At 50.3% G+C, this 17801-nt stretch overlaps 2 protein-coding genes across 2 annotated transcripts in view; one reads left to right on the forward strand and one right to left on the reverse strand.

Moving 5' to 3' along the window:
* Positions 1–4118: 4118 nt before the first annotated feature.
* Positions 4119–15943, reverse strand: LOC110474006 (lysosomal acid lipase/cholesteryl ester hydrolase). The gene is made up of 12 exons (XM_077784818.1): positions 15706–15943; positions 14972–15079; positions 14607–14714; positions 9964–10082; positions 9259–9376; positions 8460–8658; positions 8094–8203; positions 7816–7952; positions 7227–7364; positions 7040–7111; positions 5984–6052; positions 4119–4352 (listed from the first exon to the last, which is right to left on the reverse strand). Exons 1-12 carry the CDS (start codon positions 15941–15943, stop codon positions 4119–4121), a joined length of 1650 nt encoding a protein of 549 aa, XP_077640944.1.
* Positions 15879–17801, forward strand: part of RNLS (renalase, FAD dependent amine oxidase) — a 52405-nt gene continuing 50482 nt past the window's right edge. Inside the window, exons 1-2 of the mRNA XM_021537084.3 lie at positions 15879–16053; positions 16145–16241. Coding sequence (XP_021392759.2) covers positions 15942–16053; positions 16145–16241 — 209 coding nt within the window. The 5' untranslated portion in view covers positions 15879–15941. The remainder of the gene's footprint in view (positions 16054–16144; positions 16242–17801) is intronic.

Here is a 17801-nt window from a genome sequence, read left to right on the forward strand (position 1 = left end):
TGGAATGGCAGGAGGATAATGGAATGTCCTCATGGAATGACAGGGGACAATGGAATGATGGGGCCATGGAATGACAGGGGCCATGGAATGTCAGGGGACATGGAATGGCAGGGGACATAGGATGACAGGGGACAATGGAATGGCAGGGGCCATGGAATGACAGGGGCCATGGAATGGCAGAGGACATGGAATGGCAGGGGACATGGAATGACAGGGGCCATGGAATGACAGGGGCCATGGAATGACGGGGGACATGGAATGGCAGGGGGACAATGGAATGGCAGGGGGACAATGGAATGACAGGGCACATAGGATGACAGGGGACAATGGAATGTCAGGGGACATGGGATGACAGGGGTCATAGGATGACAGGGGACAATGGAATGGCAGGGGACATGGAATGGCAGGGGCCATGGAATGACAGGGGCCATGGAATGACAGGGAACATGGAATATCCTCTCCCTGTGCAGGGTGGTGATGGCCTCAGGGCAGTGCCAATGTCCCCTGAGGTCCCTGCTGCCTTCCCAGTGCTCCCAGCAAGGGACAGCTGGGCAGACTGGGAGCTGGCAGGAGCAGGGTGGCAGCCCGTGGTGGCAGTGGCACAGGACCTGTCACAGGAGCAGTGGTGGGGAGAGGCCAGGGCCCCTCCAGCTGGGATGGGACCATCAGGGTGCCAGGCACCGGTGGGCAACAGCGCACAGGAAAACCCTGACTGGGAATTTGGGATTTTTGGTGTTTCCCTGCTGTTTGGGTGCCCGCTGGGAGCAGGGATGCTGTGTCACCCCTCTGCACCCTCTTGACCCCAGGGGATGATCTGGGGCTTCTTCACTCATTTATTTCTACACCTTCTGGGTCCTGCCATGTGCCACGAGTCTCACCTGCAAACGTCTCCTGCTGCTGGCAGCTGATTTATTTTCATTTCAGCCAGGATTTGGGTCACAGCTTTGTTTCAGAGTTTTGAAAGTGAAAGAAAATACTTAGGCAGAGGAAAAAAAAAAAAAAACAAACAACTAAAAAACAAAGCAATCAAAGCAATCAAGGAAAAACCCTTTTGTCCCCATGGCAAAATAACAAGTGAAGCTGCATTTTTAAATTTAGGGGGTTTTTTGGCTTTGGGCAAATTGTTTCTGCAGAACTGGCAAGAGACTTAAAAAAAAAAAAAAAAAAAAAAAGATGTGTTTAAACAGGATTAATTTATGCAAGAATTTGTACTACAGAAAGATGCTTAGATAATTTCTTAAAGATAGAAAAGCAAACAATAACTAAATCCAATAATCTGATCATCCGATAAAATTTACAAGCAATTTTCTTAGCAGAGAGAAGAGAATTTACTGGAAATGGATGGTCTTGAACAAACTAAATAAATAGATTAGGTGAAGAGCATTATCTAAAAGGACAATTTTACAGAAAGCTTCTCGGAATGAGGTGGAAGCTCATACTGTGGAAAAAAGAACTAAATCATGAATTATTCACTGCAACCAACGTGATACTCCAGGAAACTGTAACGAGTGCAAGCTTCTTTTCTCAACTAAATGCCATTAAATGTTCATTTTGCTTCCTGGCTTTGCCCTCCAGAGGAGAAAGGCTGGCACAGGATGCTGAGGGAAGCAGGAGGACAGATTTTCTCCAAGCCAAACACGTCGTGGCTCAGAGTCCCCCTGGGAAGTTCTCCCCAAAGGCCACTGCAGGGTCAGCAAGGCCAGCACAAGGACAGCCAGCAGCAGGGAGGAATCTCAGTGCTTCACTTCTGCCAAGCAAATTACAGCCAGGAATTCTGCTATATAGTTATACACCAAGAGTATAAATCATATAATATATATAATATATATAATATAATATAATATAATATAATATAATATAATATAATATAATATAATATATAATAAAAAATATAATATAATGTAACATAATGTAACGTAACATAACATAACATAACATAATATATTATAATATATTGTACTATACAATATATAGTACAATATTAGAATAGACTATATTAATATAATGCATATAATATATAGTATACGATATAAAAATTATGATTATGTATTATATTATAATAATATATATTGTATTAACAGGTAGATTATATATATTAATACATATTAATTATATTTTATGTTTTAATATAATATATAATTATAATTATATTATATATACACTATACATTATATGACAATATATTATAATATATAATATATAATATATAATATATAATATATAATATATAATATATAATATATAATATATAATATATAATATATATAAAAACAAATATTACTAAAATATAATATTATAGAAGATACAATATACTATATATTATATAATATATTCTATATTATAATGTATTGTACTATATAATATATATTAAAATATTATATTATAAACTGTATCTAATATATAATATAGTATATGAATATATATTATATTAATAGATGTATTAATATATATTATATATTAATGCATATTAATAATATGATATATTTATATATCCTATTTAAGTATAATTATACACAATATATATTTTTATATATCCTATATATTATATTATAATATATAATATAATAATAATGTATAATATATATTGGTCTATATTACATTATAATATAATGATATAATATAATATAATATAATATAATATAATATAATATAATATAATATAATATAATATAATATAATATAATATAATACTCAAAGCAACACTTGGAATGGCTGCTCTCCCCCAGATTTATTTCCTGGCCTCCCCCAATCCTCTGCCTGATCTACTCTGCTTTTCAGGGTGATGGAGATCTTGCAGGGAATTTTAAATGAAGCACGACAGACTGAAAGTCTGATCGTGCTCCAGTGTATGATTTTAAGTAATTTCTCCCCGAAATATTGCTTTGCCTCACAGCTGGATTCTCTCTCCCTGAAAGAAGCTGATTCTTCTGGTGCTTGCACCAATGACACATTTATCGAGATGTTCTGATGGGCCTCGAATTTTGGCTGACAGAAACAGCCAAATCTTTTATTGCTGTAAAATAACAGCCCTTCCTTCAGGCTAAAGAAAATAATTATGATCACATCATGGCACCTCTGGGATCACCACTCAGTCCTATTACCAAAACCTCAGAGATAAACCTTAAGATAAGCACTTTGGGAATGCCCCAAGCTCCTTTTTATTTGGATTTTATACATTCTGCATCAGAATCACACACTGGGCCGTCTGACTTGTAATTTCTCTTCAGGATTTCAGTCACTGAAAGAAAAAAAAATAATGCCCAAACCCAGCCACATTAAAAGTGTGATTAATTACAATTTTTATTGAATTCAAAACCACTAGTACTGCTTTTTCTATAGGGAGATGTCCTTCCAGTACCTGAAGGGAGAATGATGGAAAGGAACTATTTACAAGGGATGGAGGGACAGGACACAGGGAATGGCTCCCACTGCCAGAGGGCAGGGATGGATGGCATTTTGGGAATTAGGAATTGTTCCCTGGGAGGGTGGGCAGGCCCTGGCACAGGGTGCCCAGAGCAGCTGGGGCTGCCCCTGGATCCCTGGCAGTGCCCAAGGCCAGGCTGGACAGGGCTGGGAGCAGCCTGGGATGGTGGGAGGTGGATGGGCTGTAAGGTCCCTTCCCATCCAAAACATTCTGGGATCCTAATTCTGGTGGTTTTCACCACAGATCTGTTGGATCTCTTTCTGATCCTCCTTGATTGTTTTAAGCGTAACAGTGTCAGAACTGACACAGCAACAATGAGCTTTGTGTCACTGATGAAGGCACAAAAAACCCCCCAAAAACCAAAAGAAACCCCAAAACAAAACAAACAAGCAAAAACACCAAAACAAACAAACAAACAAACAAACAAAACTAAAAAAGAAAGAAAAAAAACAAAACAAACCAAACAAAATTAAAAAAAAAAAAAAGGAAAAATATGGAAAGCAAGTGGAAAAAGAAAGGCAATGCAGTGCCAGTCAGGAATAGCATGAAGGCTCCTCTCCCACCCTGTCTCTGCTCCAGTTCAAAGCAGAACATTTTAATCAACTATATTCAGGTGATCCAAATAGAGAGAAATTTCAAAATCCTCTAGAGATGACAATAAAAAAAATAAAAGTATCAAGTACAACCAGCATCTCTAGGGATGCTTCTTCATGATGTCAAGGATTTCCCGGTACAAAACCTCGGTGGCATCGAGGCCCAGCAGGAAATCCATGTGGTTCCAGTGGGGGATCAGCTTGTGGTGGACCAGGTTCTTGACCTGGGGCAGGAGGATGGCGGTGTCCCGGGGGTCGGCCAGGCAGTCCCGGCCCCCGTTCCAGACGGCCGTGGGCACCTCCATGTGCTGCACGTCGTAGAACGGAGCCCCGACCTGAGAGAGCAAAAAGGGGTTCACAAAGAGCAGGGGAAAACGGGATCCATAAAGTGGGGATGGAAATGGGGCTTCGTACAGTGGGGATGGAAAAGGGGATTCATAAAGTGGAGAGGGAAAGGGGTTTCACAAAGTGGAGATGGGAGAGGGGATTCATAAAGTGGGGATGGGAAAAGGGGTTTCATAAAGTGGGGATGGGAAAAGGGGATTCATAAAGTGGGCATGGGAAAAGGGGCTTCATAAAGTGGGGATGGGAAAAGGGGATTCATAAAGTGGGAATGGAAAAGGGGATTCATAAAGCGGAGATGGGAAAGGGGCTTTGTAAAGTGGGGATGGAAAAGGGGATTCATAAAGTGGAGAGGGAAAAGGGGATTCACTAAGTGGAGATGGGAAAAGGGGATTCACTAAGTGGAGATGGGAAAGGGTCTTTACAAAGAAGAGATGGAAAAAGGGCTTCACAAATTGAAGATGAAAAAAGGGCTTCCCAAAGAGGAGATGGAAAAGAGGTTTCACAAAAAGGAGAGGGAATAGGGGCTTCACAAAGTAGAGGGGGAAAGGGGCTTCAGAAAGTGGAGACGGAAAAGGAGCTTCATAAGGAGCAGATGGAAAAGTGGCTTCAAAGGAGGAGATGGAAAAGGGGTTTCACAAAGTGGAGATGGAGAAGGGGCTTCAAAAATTGGAGAGGGAAAAGGGGATTCACAAAGTGGAGAGGGAAAAGGGGCTTCACAAAAAGGAGATGGAAAAGGGACTTTACAAGGAGCAGATGGAAAAGGGGCTTCACAAGGAGGAGACATTGCTGGACTGCAACAAATTGTGCACCATTGCTAATCTTTGGGAATGGGGGGGAAATGAAAACTGGAACTCCTTTTTCTTGAAAGCAGAGGAACTTCAGTAGAGATGCAGCATAGCTTTACGTGCTACGATGTAGTGAGTTAATTTAATTAAAATTGATTAGAGAATTTGTTCTGCCCAGCTGGAAATTCTAGTTCTGATTCTACAAATGGTTAGGATAAGGAGGCAGAACTTTAGCTGCCCTGATTTAGTGCTGTTGGATCATCCTGACCTCCACAAATCCCTCCCAGCCTTTGTGGGCTTTGTGGTGACACTTCACCAGCACTTCCTTCAGTGACAGCAGGGAGGTGTTTGGGAGCAAGTTTTTGAAATCAAAACGTTTTTGGAGGGTTTGTCTCAGCTTCACACCCTGAGGACCTGCCATGAGGTGATTTATCAGCAACATCTCTCATTACTTGCAGTGTAATTAATCCAGTTGAGAAGCACACTGCCTTCTGAATTGTTCTTTTTTTGTTGAAGAAAGAAGCTTTTTTTTTTTTTTTTTTTTCCTGTTCCAGGGCTTAACCGCTATTTCAGAGAAGAAATTTTTCCTACTATTCAGCCTGGTGTAACTTGAGACCATTTCCCCTTATCCTATGGAAAATGGAAAGCCTCTAATTTAAAGCATTTTATTCCATTTACAAGGCATTTGCAAAACAGAGTTGAGAATGGAAAATGCTGTTGTTCCAAGCAGAGATCCTGACTTCCAGTTTATGAAGGGAGAAATACATGAAGGGGAGACCCAGCAGACATGCACGGGAAGAGAAAAGGGAAAGGGAAGGCCACTGCCAGCACCTCACCTGTCTGTAGTGAAGGCTGTTGTACATGTGCCCCCCATCAAAAGCTCTCAGTGCCCCACCATGGACTCCCTGCAGCAAATTCAGACATGCAGTGCTCTGAGTGAAATCACAGTTCTCTGGGGATGCAGTCAACCCTCAAAAGTCAACCCTCAAAAGTTAGTTTTCATCACTGAACTGGCAGGATTTTTCAAGCACAAGTAATTCTGGTCATGATTTTGGACAAATGGGCAAATGGTTTATGTTCCTAATGTTTGTGGATAACACCAGGATGGGAAGAAATTAAACTTGTCTGGAAAATGGGTTTAGAACTCTAAATATTCCTTGTGGGCTGGTGAGTTGGCCTGAAATGGCACAACCAAAGATGGAAGGAGCCTCTGAACATCTCTTGTCTAACAGGAATGGGACTATCAGCAATACCAGGTCAGGGTGGCTCGATCCCTTCAGTGGGCAGCAGCACTTCAGCAAATGGAGTGTGTGTTCTTGCTGCAAACCCCACAAAGTCCTTCTGGGGTCCCTGAGCAGGAATTCCACACAGGGAAGAAGCTGTGCCCTGAGCACAGCCTGTGGCACACACCTCACAGAAGGTACACAGACTGAGTCTGCAGTCTACAGAAAAATGTGCAGATTGTTAGCTTGGGGAAGAGAAAAGGAATGCAGCAGAACACAACTACAGTGTCAAAGGGCTCTGGGGGTGTTCTCATGCCCACAAGGGGAAGGAGAAGAAATAATCAGCTTTACTGGTAATAAGCTTAAACAGCTGCTGTCCAGATGCACCTCTGCCACAGCCTGACCACTAATGGCACTCGGGCTGCAGGGCAAGAGTGAAGCTGGTTTGAAATAAGAGCCCTGCTGTGGATGCAGGGTCCTCAGCTCCACAGGTTCCTCCTGACAGATCCACTCCTTTGGGGCTGCTCAGCTCCAAAACCTGCCGAGCGTTTTGGGGAGGGGTGAAAACAAAACCAACAGAGATCTGGCAAAGGTGTGTCTCGCAGCAAGCTGCACAGCAAGGGACCAGGGACACTCTGCTGGGCACAGGAGGGGGCTGGGAAGGTTTACCTGCACCCAGTGGATGATGTTCTGGACCGAGGACCCCGCTGGCATGTGTCCCATGTACACGTCGAATCGGCTCTGCAAGAACATGAGCACATTTCACATCTCACAGCATTCACCTGGCTCTGCAAAACAGGGCATTGCCAAGGCTTTGGCTTTCAGAAGGACCCTCTGCAGATTCATTCCCACGTACCATGTTTGTGTTCTTCCAGTTAAACCCGAAAACTGTAGCCAAGATGTGCTTGCAGACCTTGGAGCAGACACAGAACCTGGTGAGGATGTGCTCCCCCAGGGCAGTGTGGGGTAGGAACTCCCTGGTGCCAAACAGCTCCTGTAAAATCCCAAATGTCTTCACCAAATTGGAAGTCTGGTCACGCTTTTCCCCAGAGCACCACCACTTTACATCTTCTATTTTATCCCCACATTAAGGTTGCCCATAGTGAAGCCTCCCTTGCACCCTGTTAAATGCTTCTGCTCCTTGTTTCTTATGGGTGTGATCTCTTACATTCATTAATGATCTTGTGTTAAATGGTAGGGCTCAATTCACAGCCTCTGCATCAGTTTTATTCACCAACGTTTTGGATCTAATTCTGCCGGAACATTTTGGGCACTGAATTCAGGACAGGACTGAAAGGTTCTGTAATGAGATGTGTTTTTCTTCATTATGAAAACAGACAGAGCACAGAGCTCCTCTTTCTGTAAATGACTTGAAATACTCCACAGAAAATTTCACAATCGCTATGAAAACCATTTTGGCTGTACAGAACATAGTGCAGACCAACCTTAATGCCAGAGTCAGAAAAGAATGAGAGTTTTGTAAAGGGGCTCCGAGAAAATATCACTGTGGTCACAGGTGAAAGAGCAAGGAACACCTTGATTTTCTGAGCCAGCTGAGGCATAGTGGAAAAGGCTATAAAACCTAGGGGGGGTAAAACAGTAGGGGAAAAAATGGTTTAGTCTTTCAAGACACTCATGCACATAGTTTAATTTCAATTAGTAATTTTACAAATCTGAGAGGGGATGTAGACTTCTCGTGCTGTCATCAGAAGGACCCACTCACCTATAGTGGTGCCTTGGGAATGGCCAATATAATAGAGCTGTTTCTGTCCTGTTTTCTGCTCAATAAAGCTGATCATGGCTGGGAGATCGTATCTAGCCATCTCATCGAAGCTGCAGGAGGAAGAGCAGACATCCTGCTGAGAGGGGCAGCAGCTGCCCGTGCACAGCCACCACCAGCAAGCCACAAAACCAGCAGGGAGGGCAGGGCCAGCCCACAGATTTCTTCATCCCACTGAGTTTTCACATGGGGTTTACACTCAAAATAAGCTGGATGAGCTTCAGTCCAGCCTGGTTCACTCATCCCCCAGCTAGGGCAGCGTGACCATGACAGAATTCAGCTGTTTCTGAGCCCCTGAAACCCATTTACCTGAAAGCCCAGAATTCATCCTGTGTGGTAGTGAGCACCTGGTGTCTCCTGGACCAGGTGTTCCCTCTGCTGTTTCCTATCCAGACATCGTAGCCAGCATCTGCCAGGATGAAGCCCAGGCTGCTGTTGGCCAAGTTGGTGAGCCAGGTGCTGCCTTCTGCAAGGAGACCATGCTGCAGCAGTGCCACGGGTCTCACACCTGCAAGACAGGCAGCATGCTGACTCTCCTTATTTTTGATGCTGTTTGTCACCTTTTGAGACCGTTTATCAAGTGTTATCCCCATGGCAGCCAAAATCTGTGGAGGTTTGTGTCGGTGTTGCTCTAGATTTCATTTTAAAATGCACCATTATCTTGGACTTTATCCCCAAAATCTCTGGGGGTGTTGGCAGAACTTGGGCTGCCCAGGGAGCTCTGCAGGCAAACATGGAGGAGCCTAGGGATGTGATAGGAAAAATGCAATTTTCATGGATCTAACTCCTCCTCACAGGGCAACAGGATCCCCTGGAGGCTCCTCAGGGAGTACCAAACCAATCTGCTGATCCAGGAGCACATTCTGGGAGCCAGGCTCTGGAGAGAACCCAAGGTGTGTCACCAGGGATTGCAGCCAAACATTCAGTGCTCAGGGGTCCATGGAGGGTGAGGAAACACCCCTGGCAAGGGATCAGCCTTCCTGACAAATTCTGATTTATCAAAACTGATGCCAAGCCACAGGGAGCTTTGAAAACCCTCTTGCACAAGTCCTGGTACCCCAGTGAATGGTTCAAGGCGTGTGTGTGTCCTGTATGGCACCAGTTTTACCTTGGCACCCAGTATTTTCTCTCCCGTGAGGAATTCTGTTCAGCTGAAGGATGTAACCATCTTCTGTCACCACATCATACTCCTCACTGGGGTATCCCCAGAACGAGATCATTTCACTCTGCAACAAGAAGAAAGCCAATAATTGTTGCAGTAAGGTAGAAAAATCATAGAGAAAGGCTTCATGAAAATCAAGCCTGCTCTCCTGGAATCAGTGGCTGGCCTTGTCAAAGCCAGCCCTTTGCATGTTCCCATGTGAAAGCAATCCTGGTGTGAGCAGTTAGTTAACATAACAATCTATTCCTGGGTAAAAAAAAACCAACCAGCATGTGTATAAACTGGTTTTGCACTGTTAGATAGAAAAATGAAAACAGTCTCACAAACAACTTCCTTGCACGTACACACTGAGAGTTTGAGTGACCAATAACAACTTGTTAATAGCCAATAAAGTAATTGGCAAGAAAGCTATTGACCAATTGGAGTCACACAGGAGGTCTGTAAAACTGTATAAAAAGGAGTTATGTGAATAAAGAATAGCCTTTTTTCCACCATGAAGAAAATGGAGTTCCGTGTGATTTATTCCCATAAATAATAACGTTTTCAAGGCTCTGGCAAGGAAATCTCTGAATGTGATAATTCACTGTAATTATTTAATGGTGGCTGTTTGCTGGACAGTTCCCACCTCCTTTCCCATGCCATCATACTTACAATGTTCATCCCTGCCTCTGGATTCTTAGGAGATTGGGAATTCAAGAAGCATTCCCCGGATGCCATCCCGCAGAACACCACGGACAGCAGAGCTAGAGCCAGCCACATCCTCGCTGTGCCTGGAACAGCACACCCACAGAGTCAGTGCCAGGGAAAGCAAACACCCCAGGTAGGACTCAGCCTCAGCCTGGTGGCCTGGATGACCACTTAATAGCCTTAATGCACACGGGGTGGCTCAGGGAACACATCTCAGCAGGGATATTGCCAGGGAGGTGGGGCAGACGTTCAGGAATTCCTGTAAGAGGTGAGGCAACAACCCTTGCGGTGCTGTACAAACCACTGGGGACTGCAAGAGGTTAAAATCACAGAATCACAGAATGGTTTGGGCTGGGAGGGACCTTAAAGCCTCTCTCATTCCAACCCCCTGGGGTTGCTCAGACCTCCACTGAGCCATTCCAACACACAGAGGATGTAAGGTGCTGCTTGTCCTGTCCGTGCCCATGCTGCAGTCTCTCTTCCAGGAAAGGGACAGCTCTGTCCCATCACCTCTTGACATCACTGCCCAAACCTCCCCAGGAGGGAGAGGGAGGATGAATAAGATCCAGCACTGCCTTCCTTCCCTAAATAGAAATAAAATCACAAGAAGGAAATCTCTAACTGCTTGCCCTTCTCCTTGAGCATGGTGTAAAAGACAAGAACTGATTACATTGAACTCAGAGAAGGACATTCTGATGTGCAAATCTATATGTAGAATGGGGACAGATGTATCTTCCAGCAGATCTAGACATCCCTTAGTGATATTGGGTTTTACACAGCTTGAAAAACCCCTCACTCAATGTGCTGGAGAGTGCAGCTGCCACAGGAGGTGTGGGAGGCTGATGGGAACAGCAGGTTTTGCACACAGCTATGGGCAGGAGGCATCACAAACAGGTACTGAAAGGTCTGGGCAGGACTGCTCCCTCCAACAGCTGTAACTTTGGACACCACAAGAAAAACTGGGCTGGACAAACCTCTAGAACCAACCCAGCAAATCAGGTTTTGGTCCCCTGTTCTGAGGCAAGCATGGGCTGGAAGTGCCATTCACAGGCACTTCACGTTTAGACCTGGCTCTAGCCGTGCTTTTCCCACACTCACCTGTCCAGGCTCTAGCCACGCTTTTCCCACACTCACCTGTGCAGAAGGGAAGGCAGCCAGCCCAGCTGAGAGGTGGCACAGCTTCTGCAGGAGGAGACAGGGACCTGTCAGCCCCTGGAGAGGATGGGCAGTGCAGGGAAGGGATGCCCAGCCCGGAGGAGATGGAGATGTGGCACAGGGCAGTGCCAGAGGACGGGTTCTCACCCCTGGCTGGTGCATGGAGCAGTGCTCTGCGCCCCTCTGGAGACAGCCCTATTTGAACTGGCTGCAGGGTGGGGTGGCAAGTGTAAACACCCTGGGATACAGAACATATAAATTGTTAGGTAACACAACAGTTTAGAAAGTGCAATTGCCCAGAATTTGTTTGTGGAGGCTGGTTAAATATTGTTTAGGCAGAGTCAAATGACTGTGGATGTTTGGAGGTGATTTCCATTGATAAAGTGGTTTAATTGGTATTGCTGAAGAAAGTTTCCAGCTTCCCATTTCAATGGTGGTTTTATTTATTTATTACAACAGACATAATTAAGTTATTGCAAGGAAAGATCAAGATCTAAAGTGGACTTCCCGTAGTTGTGGTTTAGAAATGATGATGTTTCTTGTTATACAAAGATGCCACGTGTGAGATGGAGATTAAATCCCAGGCAACGGACTGAAAACATCTGTACTGGGTCAGGCTGGATGGAGTTCCCTTTCCTCATAGCACAGGGATGGGACCCAGCCAAGTTGCCGTAGCAACACTGTGTACCTTGTCTATCCCTCGACCCAGTTTTTCACTTTTGCTCTTCCAGTTCCCTCCACCTGCCCCACTTTGGGGTGGGGGGTGGAGCTGTGCCAGCCCACCACGACATCCTCGTTCTTCACACCCTTACAGGAAGGTATGAGGAGTACCTAAGAGCCTTATCCTACAAGTGTCATGCCAACGGGGAGAATTATCCCTCTCCATCACACGTGCCAGGGCTGAGGCTGCCTCCTGCCCTTCCTTCCTAGATTGTTTTGCTGTGGAAATTGCAGTGAAAGGTCAGTAGGGAAAGGTGTCTTCTGTCAGCCTGAGATGTGTCCAAGGCATGCACCTAGATCTGTCAGTTTGTCCCACTTCTATAAACACACACTAGAACGGGAGTTTGTAATTTAGAGGTTTGGAGGTGAAGGGTGACTTTGTTTTTGGGGTACTGAAGCCACACTGCACAGAGTAAGACACCGGTTCCATGTTCTGTTTCCTCACCTTCTGAGGAAACAGGGCATGGAAATCTACACTCCAGGAAAAGGGCAGAGCAGCTCTGCTCACACTCATCTGGACCCACTGGAAGGGGCAAGATGAAGGCTGCACCCAAGAGAGTCCTGTAGCACGTGGAGAGCAGGACATTGCCATGGGTCTTACAAGATGCTCCAGCCTGCTGAGGGTCATGTGCAGTCCTGCTGAAGCACCACCACTGCAGGGACTGAATGGGATTGGTGCCTCAGGTTTAGCTTTTATATGTTTCTGATTCTGTGCTGCTTTAGTGTGGGTCTGAGCTCCACATTAAGGGATGGTGGTTCTCTGCACAGAGCAGGGACACAAAACAATTTCTTCTCCAGCTGGGGACCAAGGACAGCTGATCCAGATCTCAGGCCCAAGAGCACAAACAACATCAGCTGAAGAGAGAAAAACAAGAAGGATGGGACTTCATAAGCTAAAGCAATAATTGGACAATGAACTCCAATATGCAAATGGAGCAGAAGTGATCAAAGTGAGAGACCCAGTGACCAGTCGTGCGTTTTTTGGTGGCCATTTAGGTTGTGCTGCCCAAGGTGTATCCACTGAGGCCTCTTACTAAATCCCTACTTTATTCTTTAGCTCCATCTAGTCTCTGTTCCAGGTCAGCCTTCACAAGGCATCAGGATCAAGAGAGTCCTTTGAATTTCACTGCATGGCCAGACCCAGCAAACTCAGCTCCATCCACCTCCTGCTGCAGGGTCACTGACAGCCCTGTGGATCATCTTCACATCCCTCTCACCAGGCACTCCAGGCTGGATATAGGATGCAGATGTCACCTCTCTTGACAGGGGTGACAACAGCCAGGTGGGTCCTTGCCTGCTCCTGTGGCTCAGGCTGGGGTTCTCCATCCTTGCAGGGAGAGCACATTGTTGGCTCGTGTCCAGCTTGGGGCCTGCCACCCTTCCCAGTTCCTTTCCAGTAAGGCTGTTGTGCCACAGCTCCTAATCTGTGTCCCCATGCCCTGCCCTCATCCAGGGCCACCTGACACCAGCACATACTTCAGGTAGGTGTTTAGCCTGAAAGCAGGAGCATGTCACACATCCAAGGGTTCTCACCCAGCTCCTACAGCCCTCTCTTGCACCACTCCTGCTTCCTTTGCTGGCAGTCCCCACGTGTTCAGCAGGTGAGCACAGAGCTTTTTCCATTGCAGTGGAAACTTCAGCACTACCCATCATTCTCAAGTTTAATCATCAGATTTTCTGTAAAATTACTGCCAGGGATTCTGTCTTAATTCTTGGTGTTCCTCTTTTGGCCTCAACTCTTTAATTGTAATAATGTCTTAATACTCTTCTACATCTAATAGGTGTTACAAAGCTTTCAAAGGAGATGATGGTGAAGGTCTGGAGGGTCACACAGGGGCTGGCTGAAATCACTTGGTTTGTTCAGCTGAAGCAGAGCACACTGAGGTCAGACCTCCCTGGGGGCTGCAGCTCCTGCCCAGGGCAGCCCTGAGCTCTGCTCTCTGGAACAGGGACAGGATCCAGGGAATGGCTGGAGCTGTACCAGGCTGGAAATCAGGGAAGGTTCTTCCCCCAGAGGGTGCTGGCACTGCCCAGGCTCCCCAGGGAATGGGCACGGCCCCAAGGCTGCCAGAGCTCCACACAGGGTGGGATTGTTGGGGTGTCTGTGCAGGGCCAGGAGTTGGATGGATGAGCCCCGTGGGTCCCTTCCAGCTCGGGATATTCCACGCTTCTATCACTCTGTGACTGCTTTCCTGCCTGCTCCTACATGTGAGAGACTCTGCCGAGCTGGCAGTGACAATCCAGGTGACCACTCATAGCCATTCCCAAGCACATGTCCCACACGGAAACATTTGGTGGCCAGTGGGCCAAATATTTATGAGATTTGAGAAATCTCTTTTTCACAAAGACACAAGAAATGGTGGTGACAAATGGTGGTGCCAATCTCCTGCCCATCGAGGCAGAAGTACAACCCCAAGGGTTTCCTCTGGGAAACAGCAGAATCTGGAGGGAGGGAGGGATCCACAGCAGGCGGGGAATAGGACAAGCTGCCAACTCTGCAGGAGGTGCTGAGGAGGGGACACAACCTCCTGAGGCTTCTTTTGAGGGCAACGGTGTCAAGAAGAGAAAACCTCCCACCAAATGGGAATCCACAGCTGTAAACTCTCACATGTTGGACGGTCAGTTATACAGTCAATATTTTCTTCTTTCTTAAAAAACCTGCCAGACCGAGCACATCTCCTCCTCCATGACGGCCCCACAAACACATGGGAAAGGGAGACAGGGGCTCCCACCTCTCTCCAGGAAGAGCCTCTTGAACAACACCTGCCCTGAGGTCAGCTCGGTGCTCCCTTTGGAGAGGAGCATCACCACACCTGCCCGTGCCTCGGGCACAAGCAGCTCTGGGGTTGCCAAACACCTCTGCCAAAGTGTCGGGTTCTGGCATCCCCCATGCCACAAGGATCCTGTCACAGGTTTTCTGGAACATCTTCTCTCACCCACGCAGCTGGGTAAGGGTAGCAACCCAAATCCCTCCTGCAGCTGCCCACTCTCAGGGCTCTGAGGACGGGAAGTTGTTTTCCTGGGGTAGAGGCATTGCATGCCATGTCACCACCCCTCTGCACTATTTGCTCCGGGCCCAGCATCCCACTTTCCTCACCTCGAGCCGTGGCTCCTTGCAAAACAGCGGCCAGGTGTTGGAGACGATCCACCAGCACCTTCTGGAAGCTGTCACACCCCCACAGCTCCCGCTGGGCGGCACCTCCGGCTGGGCAGGGTTTGATGGGGCAGTGGCTGCTCGGAAAGGGTGGGTCAGACCCAGCTCTGGACCGCTGGCAGGTGTGTGTGACACAGGGGAGTGTGACACGGATGTGTGTGACACGGTGTGTGACATAGGGGTGTGTGACATGGATGTGTGTGACACAGGGGAGTGTGACACAGGGGTGTGTGACACGGTGTGTGTGACATGGGTGTGTGTGACACGGATGTGTGTGACACGGTGTGTGACATAGGGGTGTGTGACATGGATGTGTGTGACACAGGGGTGTGTGACACAAGGGAGTGTGACACGGGTGTGTGTGACACGGGTGTGTGTATGTGTGTGTGTATAGGTGTGTGCGACACCGGTGTGTGTATGTGTGTGTGTACCTGTGTGCACATACAGGTGTGTTGCCCAGCACAGGTGTGCCCGTACAGAGGTGCCAGTCCAGCTGTGTTCCCAGCACAGGTGTGCCCGTACAGAGGTGCCAGTCCAGCTGTGTGCCCAGCCCAGGTGTGCCCGTACAGAGGTGTCAGTCCAGCTGTGTGCCCAGCCCAGGTGTGCCCGTACAGAGGTGTCAGTCCAGCTGTGTGCCCAGCCCAGGTGTGCCCGCGGGTTCCCGCGCGCTCGCGCACAGGGGCGGGCAGTGGGCGTGACCAGCCCTGGCCCCGCCCATAGAGGGGCGTGTCCGGGGCGTGTCCGTGTCCGTGTCGCTGCCGGTGTCAGCGTCCGGGGCGTGTCCGTGTCCGTGTCGGTGCCGGTGTCAGCGTCCGGGGCGTGTCCGGGGCGTGTCGGTGCCGGTGTCAGCGTCCGGGGCGTGTCGGTGCCGGTGCCGGTGCCGGTGTCGGTGCCGGTGCCGGTGTCCGCGGGCATGGCGCGGGTGCTGGTGGTGGGCGCGGGGCTGACGGGCGCGGCGGGCGCGGCGCTGCTGCGCGGGGCCCCGCGGGGACAAGTGTCGGTCTGGGACAAGGCGCGGGGCGCAGGTGGGTCCGGCGGGGGGGCGAACCGGGGCCTGGGCCCGGCGTGTGGCGAGTGCCGCGTGTGGTGACACGAGTGGCGCGCTGTGTCGCGCAGGGGGCCGCATGAGCACGACCCGCGCCGAGCGCGGCAGCGCCGACCTGGGCGCGCAGTTCGTCACCTGCGAGCCGGAGCTGGCGGGGCCGCGGCTCAGGTGAGACCCATCCCGCCCCCATCCCGCCCCCATCCCGCTCCATCCCGCCCCCCATCCCGCTCCATCCCGCCCCCATCCCGCCCCATCCCGCTCCATCCCGCCCCCCATCCCGCCTCATCCCGCCCCCATCCCGGCTCCATCCCGCCCCCATCCCGCCCCCCATCCCGCTCCATCCCGCTCCATCCCGCCCCCCATCCCGCCCCCCATCCCGCCCCCCATCCCGCTCCATCCCGCCCCCATCCCGCTCCATCCCGCCCCCATCCCGCCCCCATCCCGCCCCCATCCCGCCCCCATCCCGCCCCCCATCCCGCCTCATCCCGCCCCCATCCCGGCTCCATCCCGCCCCCATCCCGCCCCCATCCCGCTCCATCCCGCCGCCCCATCCCGCCCCTATCCCGCGCCCCCATCCCGCCCCCATCCCGCCCCCATCCCGCTCCATCCCGCCGCCCCATCCCGCCCCTATCCCGCGCCCCCATTCCGCCCCCATCCCGCCCCCCATCCCGCTCCATCCCGCCCCCCATTCCGCCCCCCATTCCGCCCCCCATTCCGCCCCCATCCCGCCCCCCATCCCGCTCCATCCCGCTCCATCCCGCCCCCCATCCCGCCCCCCATCCCGCCCCCCCATCCCGCCCCCATCCCGCCCCCCCATCCCGCCTCATCCCGCCCCCATCCCGCCCCCATCCCGCCCCCCCATCCCGCCTCATCCCGCCCCCATCCCGCCTCATCCCGCCCCCATCCCGCCCCCATCCCGCCCCCATCCCGGCTCCATCCCGCCCCATCCCGCGCCCCCATCCCGCCCCCCCATCCCGCCTCATCCCGCCCCCATCCCGGCTCCATCCCGCCCCATCCCGCCCCCATCCCGCCCCCATCCCGCCCCCCCATCCCGCCGCCCCATCCCGCCCCATCCCGCCCCATCCCGCCCCATCCCGCCCCCCATCCCGCCCCCCATCCCGCCCCCATCCCGCCCCCCATCCCGCCCCATCCCGCCCCATCCCGCCCCCCATCCCGCCCCCCATCCCGCCCCCCATCCCTCCCCCATCCCGCCCCCATCCCGCCGCCCCATCCCGCCCCCCATCCCTCTCCATCCCGCCCCCCATCCCGCCCCCCATCCCGCCCCATCCCGCCCCATCCCGCTCCATCCCGCCCCCCATCCCGCCCCCATCCCGCCCCCATTCCGCCCCCATCCCGCCCCCATCCCGCTCCATCCCGCCCCCCATCCCGCCCCCCATCCCGCCCCATCCCGCCCCATCCCGCCCCTTGCCTTCGGTCCGGCCCCATCCCTCTGATCCCGCCGGTCCCTCGGGTCGGGAGGGTTTGGTGGCCCGGCGTGGGCACACGGAGGGACCCCGCTGGTGGGCTCCACGCCGCACAGGTGCTCTGCTTTAACCCCTGCCAACACCCAAACCCCCGCCAGCGGAATTTGGGGCGGGAGTGGAGGGGTGAAAGCTGTGTTGGGATGAAAGAAGTGGGGGTCTCTCACCTGTGCTTTGGGGAAGGGAGCAGAGGTGTAAAACGCAAAATTTGCGTGGAGAGCAGCGAAAAGGCAGGTGCGTCTCAGGC

Source organism: Lonchura striata, chromosome 7, assembly GCF_046129695.1.
Source record: "Lonchura striata isolate bLonStr1 chromosome 7, bLonStr1.mat, whole genome shotgun sequence".
NCBI classification, from domain to species: Eukaryota; Metazoa; Chordata; class Aves; order Passeriformes; family Estrildidae; genus Lonchura; species Lonchura striata.